At 43.5% G+C, this 13,138-nt stretch overlaps 1 protein-coding gene across 2 annotated transcripts in view; it reads right to left on the bottom strand.

The window, feature by feature from the left end:
• tonsl (tonsoku like, DNA repair protein) overlaps positions 1–13,138 on the bottom strand; it is a 73,390-nt gene that overhangs the window by 876 nt on the left and 59,376 nt on the right. For both annotated transcript variants that reach the window (XM_062979906.1, XM_062979907.1), the window contains exons 21-25: positions 11,632–11,933; positions 9,638–9,794; positions 7,012–7,190; positions 6,264–6,337; positions 963–1,096 (exon numbers count right to left, since the gene is read on the bottom strand). In XM_062979906.1, coding sequence (XP_062835976.1) covers positions 963–1,096; positions 6,264–6,337; positions 7,012–7,190; positions 9,638–9,794; positions 11,632–11,933 — 846 coding nt within the window. The remainder of the gene's footprint in view (positions 1–962; positions 1,097–6,263; positions 6,338–7,011; positions 7,191–9,637; positions 9,795–11,631; positions 11,934–13,138) is intronic.

The raw sequence follows: 13,138 nt of genomic DNA, 5'->3' as shown, positions 1-13,138 counted from the left end.
CCAGAATCAGAGGGTGGTTGTGTGTTTTCCGGGCTGTATGGCCATGATCCAGAAGTATTTGTTGTTTACCTGGCTGTATAGCCATGTTCCAGAAATACTTCAGGAACATAGCTATACAGCCCAGAAACCACACAACAACCCACAATAAAAGTACAGTAGAGTCTCCCTTATCCAACATAAACGGGCTGGCAAAATGTTGGATAAGCGAATATGTTGGATAATAAGGAGGCATTAAGGAAAAGCCTCTTAAACATCAAATTAGGTTATGATTTTACAAATGAAACACCAAAACATCATGCTAGACAACAAATTTGGCAGAAAAAGTAGTTCAATACGCAGTAATGTTATGTAGTAATTACTGTATTTATGAATTTAGCACCAAAATATCATGATATATTGAAAACATTGACTACAAAAATGCGTTGGATAATCCAGAACGTTGGATAAGCAAGTGTTGGATAAGTGAGACTCTACTGTATTCCTGACAGATGGAAACTTTTAAACAGGCTGCATGACCAAGGAAGGAGCTTCCACTGGACCCTGAGGCAGAGAGTTCCACTGCTAAAAGTTAGTGGATGGCCAAAACATTCTGAAACTTGCCGACAAGTGTGCCAAGTTTCATCCTGATAGCTGTAAAAATGACGGAGAAACAAGCCTCGCAATTTCCCCCATTTCCACTAATGGAACAAATCTTCACGGATTATGAATCGGAACAGGACCTCCCCAAATCTTTATGAACCAAAGCGGACGCCATCCGAACCTTCAAAACGAAATAGTGATTGAATTTTAGCTGTCTTGCACACCTCTGCTTGCAACCTCAATGCGGTGGTTCTGCATTGAAACAAAAATGCCCAATTGTTTCTCGGATTGCGTCCTGCTGCCTGGCAGAAAGGGGTCGGGCTTCTCAGGGAGTCCCTCGTAACTCAGTGATTCTGTGTCCAAGGCGGCCGCCAAGCACTGACCTGCCAGGTTGAGGAGCTGGAGGCCGGCCTGCCTCTCCTCCAGGGCCAGGAGCAGCGTCCGGAGGCCGACGAGGCCGATGTCGGGGTTGGCAGACAAGTCCAGGGAGACCAAGGAAGGGCAGCAAGGGAGGCACCTGCAAGGAAGATGGAGGAGAAAGAAGCACAGTGAGTGAGTGAGTGAGTTGAGTGGCTTTGCAGGGCACAAGAAGCCTGAGCATCAAAGGAAGAATCCCATGGATGCTTTAGTTCAGGCATAGGCAAACTTTGTTAAGAACTGTGGGAGTTGAAGTCCTAAATAATAATAATAATTATTATTATTATTATTTTTATTACTGGAACTGGACAATTTGGACAGAAAAACAAGAAAACTCATGACCATTCATCATTCACTGCACCCTCACAGTGATGTTGACCGGCTATATCTGCCTAGAAGATCAGGGGGCAGAGGACTCTTACAAGTAAAACAAGCAGTCAAAGAAGAAGAACATGCCCTGGCAGAAGATGTCAAGCAAAGTGAACCTGCTTTGATTGAAGTCAAAAATCAGAAACTCCTCAAAACACAGCAGACAAAAAACCAGTATAAGAAAACCGCACTACAAACTAGAGCTGACAGCTGGCACAACAAAACATTGCATGGGAAGTTCCTTGACAAAATTGAAGGAAAAGCTGACAAGGAGAAGACCTGGCTCTGGCTCACGAATGGGACCCTGAAGAAGGAGACAGAAGGCCTGATCCTTGCAGCCCAGGAGCAAGACATCAGGACAAAGGCAATTCAGGCCAAGATCGAAAAATCAGCTGATGACCCAAAATGCAGACTGTGCAAGGAAAGAGACGAAACCATTGATCATCTCCTCAGCTGCTGTAAGAAAATCGCACAGACAGACTACAAACAGAGGCACAACTATGTGGCCCTAATGATTCATTGGAACTTATGCCTCAAGTACCACCTCCCAGCAGGAAAGAACTGGTGGGATCACAAACCTGCAAAAGTATTGGAAAATGAGCATGCAAAGATACTGTGGGACTTCCGAATCCAGACTGACAAAGTTCTGGAACACAACACACCAGACATCACAGTTGTGGAAAAGAAAAAGGTTTGGATCATTGAGATTGCCATCCCAGGTGACAGTCGGATTGACGAAAAACAACAGGAAAAACTCAGCCGCTATCAGGACCTCAAGATTGAACTTCAAAGACTCTGGCAGAAACCAGTGTAGGTGGTCCCGGTGGTGATGGGCACATTTGGTGCCGTGCCAAAAGATCTCAGCCGGCATTTGGAAACAACAGACATTGACAAAATCACGATCTGCAAACTGCAAAAGGCCACCCTGCTGGGATCTGCGCGCATCATCCGAAAATACATCACACAGTCCTAGACACTTGGGAAGTGTTCGACTTGTGGTTTTGTGATACGAAATCCAGCATATCTATCTTGTTTGCTGTGTCATACAATAAAATAATAATAATAATAATAATAATAATAATAATAATAATAATAATAATTTTCAATGAATCATTTGGGCCACATAGTTGTGCCTCTGTTTGTAGTCAGTCTGTGCAATTTTCTTACAGCAGCTGAGGATATGATCAATGGTTTCGTCGGCTTCCTTGCACAGACGGCATTAGGAAACAATAGACATCGATAAAATTACGATCTGTCAACTGCAAAAGGCCACCCTACTGGGATCTGCACGCATCATCCGAAAATACATCACACAGTCCTAGACACTTGGGAAGAGTTCGACTGGTGATTTTGTGATACGAAATCCAGCATGTCTATCTTGTTTGCTGTGTCATAATAATAATAATTTATTGTGCGATTAATGTGAAGCTGTCCCCGGCCCTCTGGAGGATTTTGAACTGAGGCTGGATGACCATCTGTCAGGAGGGTTTCGTGCTTTCCTGCCTAAGTGAAGGGGGTTGGACTGGATGCCCTTTAGAGGTCCCTTCCAGTGGAGTGGAGCAATTTTAATGCGACACACTACTGTATCCCAACACAGTTTGGAAAGTTGTGTTTGAGATGGTGCCAATCTAGTAATGCCCAATTGCAACTAGAGATAATAATAATAATAATAATAATAATAATAATAATAATAATAATAATAATAATAGGAGAAGACCTGGCTCTGGCTTACAAATGGGACCTTGAAGAAGGAGACGGAAGGCCTGATCCTTGCAGCCCAGGAGCAAGACATCAGGACAAAGGCAATTCAGGCCAAGATCGAAAAATCAGCTGATGACACAAAATGCAGACTGTGCAAGGAAACCGACGAAACCATTGATCATATCCTCAGCTGCTGTAAGAAAATCGCACAGACAGACTACAAACAGAGGCACAACTATGTGGCCCAAATGATTCATTGGAACTTATGCCTCAAATACCACCTCCTAGCAGGAAAGAACTAGTGGGGTCACAAACCTGCAAAAGTATTGGAAAATGAACACGCAAAGATACTGTGGGACTTCCGAATCCAGACTGACAAAGTTCTGGAACACAACACACCAGACATCACAGTTGTGGAAAAGAAAAAGGTTTGGATCATTGAGGTTGCCATCCCAGGTGACAGTCGGATTGACGAAAAACAACAGGAAAAACTCAGCCGCTATCAGGACCTCAAGATTGAACTTCAAAGACTCTGGCAGAAACCAGTGCAGGTGATCCCGGTGGTGATGGGCACATTTGGTGCCGTGCCAAAAGATCTCAGCCGGCATTTGGAAACAACAGACATTGACAAAATCACGATCTGCAAACTGCAAAAGGCCACCCTGCTGGGATCTGCGCGCATCATCCGAAAATACATCACACAGTCCTAGACACTTGGGAAGTGTTCGACTTGTGGTTTTGTGATACGAAATCCAGCATATCTATCTTGTTTGCTGTGTCATACAATAAAATAATAATAATAATAATAATAATAATAATAATAATAATAATAATAATAATAATAATAATTATCAATGAATCATTTGGGCCACATAGTTGTGCCTCTGTTTGTAGTCAGTCTGTGCAATTTTCTTACAGCAGCTGAGGATATGATCAATGGTTTCGTCGGCTTCCTTGCACAGACGGCATTAGGAAACAATAGACATCGATAAAATTACGATCTGTCAACTGCAAAAGGCCACCCTACTGGGATCTGCACGCATCATCCGAAAATACATCATACAGTCCTAGACACTTGGGAAGAGTTCGACTGGTGATTTTGTGATACGAAATCCAGCATATCTATCTTGTTTGCTGTGTCATAATAATAATAATTTATTGTTCGATTAATGTGAAGCTGGCCCCGGCCCTCTGGAGGATTTTGAACTGAGGCTGGATGACCATCTGTCAGGAGGGTTTCGTGCATTCCTGCCTAAGTGAAGGGGGTTGGACTGGATGCCCTTTAGAGGTCCCTTCCAGTGGAGTGGAGCCATTTTAATGCGACACACTACTGTATCCCAACACAGTTTGGAAAGTTGTGTTTGAGATGGTGCCAATCTAGTAATGCCCAATTGCAACTAGAGATAATAATAATAATAATAATAATAATAATAATAATAATAATAATAATAATAACACGCAAAGATACTGTGGGACTTCCGAATCCAGACTGACAAAGTTCTGGAACACAACACACCAGACATCACAGTTGTGGAAAAGAACAAGGTTTGGATCATTGATGTTGCCATCCCAGGTGACAGTCGCATTGAAGAAAAACAACAGGAAAAACTCAGCCGCTATCAGGACCTCAAGATTGAACTTCAAAGACTCTGGCAGAAACCAGTGCAGGTGGTCCCAGTGGTGATGGGCACACTGGGTGCCGTGCCAAAAGATCTCAGCCGGCACTTGGAAACAATAGACATTGACAAAATTACGATCTGCCAACTGCAAAAGGCCACCTTACTGGGATCTGCACGCATCATCCGAAAATACATCACACAGTCCTAGACACTTGGGAAGTGTTCGACTTGTGATTTTGTGAAACGAAATCCAGCATGTCTATCTTGTTTGCTGTGTCATACAACGTCGTTGTGTCAATAATAATAATAATAATAGTGCGGTTTTCTGGCATTGTGTATTTCTGCCGCTTCTGTGACTCTTCATTTGGGTTTTGATGATTCCGTAGCCCACTTGTCGATGGATGTCCAGAATCAGCAGCATCCACCACGGTCCTTTTTATCCTGGGCGACGACCGAGCCAGTATAGACTTCGTTTGGGTTTGATTCTCCATAATGCTAATGGGTATCTATCTTGTTTGCTGTGTCATACAACGTCGTTGTGTCAATAATAATAATAATACGTTTTATTTACCACCTGCCTCTCCTGATGAGGCTTGAGGCAAGGTACAACAAATTAGAGGTGCATCCTAACGAGCCCCATGGCAATATTTTTCCAGCAGGATTCAAAAGCTCCACCTGTCACATCTTTGAATGCTAAAATTACAATTCCACATTATCTTCCCTGGAGGATGCAAGACCACCATCCGGGCCCATATCCTAGCACAGGGGTCCTCAAACTTTTTAAGCCGGGGGCCGGTCCACAATCCTTCAGACTGTTGAGGGGCTGAATTATCATTTGGGGGGAAAAATCGAACCAATTACCTATGCACACTGCACATATCTTATATGTAGTGCAAAACAACAACAATAACAATGAAATAACAATACAATATTTAAAAATGAAAATAATTTTAACCAACATAAACCTATGAGGATTTCAATAGGAAGTGTGGGCCTGCTTCTGGCCAATGAGATAGTCAGGTTAATTAGGATTGTTGTTGTTGTTGTTGTGTGTCTTCAAGTCCTTTCAGACTTTGGGCGAGCCTAAGTCCAAAATTATTTATTTATTCATTTACTACATTTACTTACTACATTTATATCCCACCCTTCTCACCCCGAAGGGAACTCAGAGCAGCTGTATGTACATACAATATATTATATTATTAGCATAGCACAATATTGGCATTATACTATATTGAACTATACCACTATACTGTAATATTATATGTAATATATAACATATAATTAATATTATTATATGATATTATTGTTAGTATTGTATTGTATAAAATGATAATATTATTATCAGTATTATATGTATATACAATATATTATATTATTAAAACGGATATAAAAATATTATACTATAAATGAGGGCGAGGGCCAGGTAAATGACCTTGGAGGGCCGCATCCGGCCCCCGGGCCTTAGTTTGGGGACCCCTGTCCTAGCAGAACTGTGGATTGGAATGAGAATGATTTCCAAGCACAGGATCATAACTCTCCATCTCTGGAGGCGCCCATGCACCCCACTCTCCTTACCTGGCCAGCTCTGCAACCGCATTGTCATTCAGTTGGTTCCCAGAGAAGGTCAAGTGGCTGAGTGCACAGCCCTCCTGTGCAAAAATAAAAGAGAAATATTGTGGTTTGGGAAAAAGGAGAGACACAACTCCCTATGTGTTTGAGGAGGGGCAGGGCCTTTATTCAATCCTTGCTTAATGTCATGGGAAAGCTTCAAGTGCATGTTTGATAGATCTTCTCTCCACATTTGAGATCTTAACCGAATAGAGAGATGGGCTAAAACTAACAGAAATGGACAATGTGACACTTTGGCAATAAAAATGAAGTGCAGAGGTGTAGGATGGGGATGCCTGGCTTGGAAAGAGTCCATGCGCAAGGGATCTAGGAGTCTCAGGAGACCACAAGGCCCAACAGAAGTCCAGAGCGATGCAGAAAACTTGTAAGATTGTATGGAGATGGTACACAACACCAGTCAGAGCCTCAGTCTCTCGAGGATTTTATGCAAAGGCTGTATGGCCATCTGTCAGTAGTGCTTGGATGGTGCCTTCCTGCCTTTGGTGGAAGGGGGCTGGACTAGATGGCCTCTTGGGGTCCCTCTCAATGATTCCACAGCTTATGCTGTGGTTGAGAAAGGTGGGGTAGAAATGTCGTAAATAAATAAATCTTTGCATTTCTTATCCTTACAAGTTGTTGTTGCGTTTGACTTACGGCAACCCTATGAATGAGAGACCTCCAGGTGAAGGGTCCCACCCGCCTCCCTGCTTCCTACCTGGGCCAGGTAAGCAGCCAGGGGCTTCCAGAGGGGCTTCTGCTCGGCCGCCCTTCTGCCCACGGAGCCCAGGTCCAGGCGGGAGAGCCTCTGGCAAGGCAGGCTCCTCAGGACGAGGTCCAGGCCTTCCGGGCCCAGGCCGTTGTGCGACAGAGCCAGGCTCCTCAGCTGCAAGGCCCCTGCGAGAGGAAGGAAGGGCCAAAGGAAAGCACAGGGAAGGAAAAGGAAAGGAAAAAGGAAAAGAAAACGAGAGCAAGCAAAGGAAAGGAAAGAAAAGGAAAAAGGAAAAGAAAAGGAGAGCAAGGCAAAGGAAAGAAAAGGGAAGGAGAGGAAAAGCAAGACAAAGGAAAGGAAAAGAAAAGGAGAGCAAGCAAAGGAAAGGAAAGCAAAGGAAAAAGGACAGGGAAGGGCAGGAAAAGCAAGCAATGGAAAGGGAAGGGAAAGGAAAGCAGACAAAGGAAAAGCAAGCAAAGAAAAGTAAGGCAAAGGAAAGAAAAGGGAAGGAAAGCATAGAGAAGGGAAGGAGAGGAAAAGCAAGACAAAAGGAAAAAGGAAAAGAAAAGGAGAGCCAGCAAAGGAAAGGAAAGGGAAGGGAAGGAAAAGCAAGCAATAGAAAGGGAAAGGAAAGGAAAGGCAAAGGAAAAGCAAAGCAAAGGAAAAATAAGGCAAAGGAAAGGAAAGGAAAGAAAAAGCATGCAAAGCAAAGGAAAAGCCAGCAAAACAAAGCAAAGGGAAAGGAAAGGAAAAAGGAAAAGAAAAGGAGAGCAAGCAAAGGAAAGGAAAGGGAACGAGAAAAAAACAGGAAAGGGAAGGAAAAGCAAGGCAAAGGAAAGGAAAGGGAAGGCAAAGGAAAGCAAAGGAAAGGAAAAAGGAAAAGAAAGGGAAAGCAAGGCAAAGGAAAGGAAAGGAAAAGCAAGCAAAACAAAGCAAAGGGAAAGGAAAAGCAAGGGAAAGGAAAGGAAAGCCAAGCAAGGCAAAGGAAAGGAGAGAAGAAAAGAAAGGGAAAGCAAGGCAAAGGAAAGGAAAAAGGAAAGGAAAGGAAAAGCAAGGGAAAGGAAAAGCAAGGCAAATGAATGGAAAAGCAAGCAAAACAAAAGCATGGCAAAGGAAAGGGAAAAGCAATACAAAGAAAATAAAAGCAAGGCAAAGGAAAGGAAAAAGGAAAAGAAAGGCAAAGCAAGACAAGGCAAATGAGTGGAAAAGCAAGCAAAACAAAGCAAAGGAAAAGCAAGGCAAAGGAAAGGAAAGGGAGCAGAGACAGGAACGGAAGGTCAGAAGAGAGAATCGGAAAGAGAAAAAGATGTCAAATGATGGCGTGTCCACATTATTCATTTTTTTGCTTCACTTGCACATTGACCATTGCCACTCACACCACAATTCATGAAGATGTACGACATTAGAAATACAAGTAACACTTCAGTTACAGAACAAAAAATAAATGTATTCAAGATGCAGCTTATTTTGGACATAAGAAAGGTAAACATTATCTTGAATGAAGTGAGCCTTTCTATTCCTACTCAGGTCTCAAGCTTCCAGATGAACAAGATGGTTCTGCGAAGCCTAGACGCAGGGAGCGGTTTGTAGACTTTATCATGAAATCCCTCCTGATCCAGAGAGTTAAGACAGGTCAGCCTTGGCTTGGGCTTGGATGGGAGAAAGCCCAGGAATCCCAGGCTATATTTGGGGGTGAAAAGAACTGGCAAAACCACCTTTGAGTCCTTCCTGAATCCCACAAAACCCATGGGATTGGAAGCCAAGGCAACTGGCAACTTGAAGGCACAAAAACAAGCCCTGCCCTTGGTGTCATTCCTCCAAAGTCTGCAGGTTAGAACTTCCATTGGCCCTTTTCGAACTGTAACTCCCACAATGCCAGTCAGGGGATTCTGGGAGCGAGAGACCCAAAAGGAAGACCCCTCCCATAAGGCCTGCCAAGGGATCCCAAACAATGGAGGATTTATTTCAAAGGAAGGAATGGGCAAAAGCACCAGTTCTATTAAAACTGAATGACATATTGACTCAAATCTAATGCTCACCATGTCAAGGTAATGGTTAAATGTAGTGAAATGTTTAAGTCAAATCCAATGCTCACCATGTCAAGGTAATGGTTAAATGTAGTGAAATGTTTAACTCATTGTTTCAATGCAAGTGTGTAAGTTTGCTTTGGTAAGCAATCCAGTACTGAAGTAGTTAATCGCATAGAGCAATGATTGACTGCCTAGAGGGGAAAGGAATTAGACTTCCGCTTTTGCCTGCATAGAAGGAAACATGTCACAGAGAGTGGAATTTGGGAGGAGTTATTCTTTCCTGATAAGAGTTCTTGTTGTCGCCATTAATCTAGCTGTGAGAGCAACATGTGTCCGAGCAGCTCCGTCTGCTATCTTTGTACATAGCTGTGTAAATAAAGATTTATTATCGCTGGGATCGGCAGACAGACAGCTATGAAGTCTCGTTTGTTTGTGCTACTAAGCAAATGCTGAGTGGCCGAACGAACAGAGGGGAGAGTTGAGACGGAAGGCTGTAAGTGTCTCAATATATCTGCCTCACATCAATCATCCACATTCCTGACAGTACTGACTCAAATCTAATGCTCACCAGACCTTGCCCCAATGCAGCCCCGCTTCCGTACCTTTCAGGGGCTGGTGGTGCTGCAAGGAGGCGGAAGTGAGGCCACAGGCCTGCAGTCGGAGGGCCTTCAGGAGTGGAGCGGCCTGGACCAAGGCGGCCAAGGAAGGGCCACTGTTCTCGCCCAAAGGGTTCAGGCCCAGGTCCAGCTCCTCCAGGGTCTGAAAGAGATCCAGGGAGAGAAAGGACGAAGGTATTAGGAACACAACCTTTTAGAGAAGAGCCAAAAAACCCTTCAGAGCAGAATCTCCTCTTGCAGTATGCAACCAAACGTAATTATGCTAGGAAATGGTTTCAGTTGTTAGACTGAATAACCAACAATCTCCAATCTGGGTTGCTGTTGAGTTTTCCAGGCTGTGTGGCCATGTTCCAGAAGCATTCTCTCCTGATTTTTCACCCACATCTATGGCAGGCATCTTCAGAAGTTGTGAGGCCTGACATGGTGGTTGTGAGAGTGGTCCAGCCTTTCTGTGTTCTCAAATAATATGCTGTGTCCATGTTGGTTCATCACGTGCTCTGCTATGGATGACTTTATCTGGTGGACCACTCTAACAACCACCATGTCAGATTACACAGAGAAGCCACTGAAATCCACAAGAAGCAGGTGGACAATTTCAACAGAAAGGAGGAAACAATGAAAATGAACACAAACTGGCTACCAGTATTAAGAAACCCCTCTAGAATCAGCACAGAAGAACAACACTCAAAAACAAGGGAATTCCAGACAATCAGGATTTCCCCCAGGCAGGAAGCAGCCAGGCTTTGAAGCAGCAAGGCTATTCAATGCTAATCAAGGTGGTCAATTGCAATTTTCAGACGCCTCCAACAGACAAGAGTTCTTTCTCCCACCCTGGACATCATTCCATAGGGGTGTATATAATAATAAGAGTATATAATAATAATAATAATAATAATAATAATAATAATAATTATTATTATTATTATTATTATTATTATTATTATTATTATTATTATCCTCAGCTGCTGTAAGAAAATCACACAGACAGACAACAAACAGAGGCACAACTATGTGGCCCAAATGATTCATTGGAACTTATGCCTCAAGTACCACCTCCCAGCAGCAAAGAACTGGTGGGATCACAAACCTACAAAAGTATTGGAAAATGAGCACGCAAAGATACTGTGGGACTTTTGAATTCAGACTGACAAAGTTCTGGAACACAACACACCAGACATCACAGTTGTGGAGAAGAAAAAGGTTTGGATCATTGATGTCGCCATCCCAGGTGACAGTTGCATTGACGAAAAACAACAGGAAAAACTCAGCCGCTATCAGGACCTCAAGATGGAACTGCAAAGACTCTGGCAGAAACCAGTGCAGGTGGTCCCGGTGGTGATGGGCACACTGGGTGCCGTGCCAAAAGATCTCAGCCGGCATTTGGAAACAATAGACATTGACAAAGTCACGATCTGCCAACTGCAAAAGGCCACCCTGCTGGGATCTGCGTGCATCATCCGAAAATACATCACACAGTCCTAGACACTTGGGAAGTGTTCGACTTGTGATTTTGTGATACGAAATCCAGCATATAGATCTCGTTTGCTGTGTCATAATGAAATGATAATAATAATATAATACTTTATTTTTCTATCCTGCCACCATCTCCCCAAAGGGACTTAGTATATATATACCAATATATAGCAATATCAAAACATAACGTTCAGATATACTAAAAAAATTAAAAGCACCATTTATTTATATATATATATATATATATATATACATACACACACACACACACCATGTGCCTAGTTTCCAACAGACTTTAAAACCTCTGAAAAGGCCTGCCACAGATGTAGGCAAAATGTCAGGAGAGAATGCTTCTGGAACACAGCCATACAGTCCAGAAAACTCTCAGCGACCCAGTGATTCCAGCCATGAAAGTCTTCCACAACATATACTTCAGGAAACCTTCAGCACCTACTGATCTCCGATTGCTTGCTTTCCATAACCCCCAAAGGCCCCTCGAGACCCACCTGGAAAACAGTGTTTCCGGAGGACCCTGCGGTGAGCTTGCGAAGCCCCTCGGGGCCCAGCCGGTTGGAGGAGAGGTCCAGCTGCCTCAGGGCCGGCATGGTGCTGATGCTGGCCAAGAGCTCTTCGGCCGAGTCGTCCCCGAGGCCCGTCCCGGAGAGGCACAGCTGCCGGATGGAGGCCTGGAGCTTCAGGGCCCGGAGGAGAGGGGTCAGGCGGGGGCCCCGGAGAGACACGCCGGCCACGCTGAAGGAGGGCCCCGACTCCTGACGCTCCAGCATCCGCAGAAGCAGGCGGTGCTCCTCTGTTCGGAGACGAGGGCGAGAGGAGAAGACAAGGCTGACTTCAACGGGGAGAAAATGTATGGTACAACACAGGGTGAGATAGCATGAGAGACACCTGGCTTGGAAACAGTCTGCGGAGATGTCAGGCAGGGGGAGAAATCTTTTTTAAAAAATCCCACCTCTTACACCAATTGCGGAGATGTGGAGCAGTTTCTATTAATTAATTATATTTTATATTATCGCTGCCACCACTTATTAAAGATGTTTTCATTTTAAACACTGCCACCAGAGGTAAAGATGTTTATAATGCGGCCACCAGATGTTAAGGGGATTATCCACTCTTGCCACCACTATTGGAAGATGTAGCCACTAGCTACTTAGAGAGGAGACTTTTTAAATTTTATTTTTCTTCTTTTTGGTTTGCTTCTGATGGTAAAATAGATTTCAGAGACTGAGATATTAAAAAGAACAATAACACGTTTATTGAGGCACAAGCTTAATGGTTACAATAACTACTTTTTAGAGATACTTTGAATAACAGTTGCTAAGCTGTATTAAGATGTTACAAACTTTAAAATTCCACTTCTTTCTCTACTGCTTTAACTGCAGTCACCCTGTGAATTTCAGTCACAGACTATCTGTTCCTTATCAGGAAACAGACTACCTTAAAATAAGTCACCAAACCTATTTTAAACTGACTCAAAATCAAACATTTGAGCCACCCTGATCCCATCACTGAGGATTAGCCTTCTCTGCACCTCAGAAGGGCACAGAGTGGACTCTTTTTTAAAACATTCCCTCCTTTTTCTCCAAACAGCGGTTGGCTCCACCCTCGTTACTATGGCACCTGCCTCAGAATGCTGAGCTGACTACCATCCCCCACGCACTGGTAACTCTAATACTTACCCTTTCAAACATAGTTAAACATGACTTTTAAAACGCAATTAAACATGACATCTGTAAACTAAAAAATTCACACCTCTTTACACAGTCCATGCGAAAGGGATCTAGGAGTTGATCACAAGCTAGATATGAGTCAGTAACAGATGAAAAATCTTTTGGCAATGTTGTCTGCTCTGAGAGACACCACGAAACATCACTTAATTTAAACCCAAACCCGACCAAGAAGCCATGAGATCATGCCTCACACACCTGGTTTTCAAAACCTTCCCACGGAATCTCTCTGAATACCTAATTCATCTATCTTTCACTCCCTCCATCCAGA

The sequence above is a fragment of the Anolis carolinensis genome, chromosome 4 (genome assembly GCF_035594765.1).
Source record: "Anolis carolinensis isolate JA03-04 chromosome 4, rAnoCar3.1.pri, whole genome shotgun sequence".
Taxonomy (NCBI): Eukaryota; Metazoa; Chordata; class Lepidosauria; order Squamata; family Dactyloidae; genus Anolis; species Anolis carolinensis.
The sequence above is the reverse complement of the archived record's forward strand: the minus strand, read 5'-3'. Positions and strand labels throughout refer to the sequence as shown.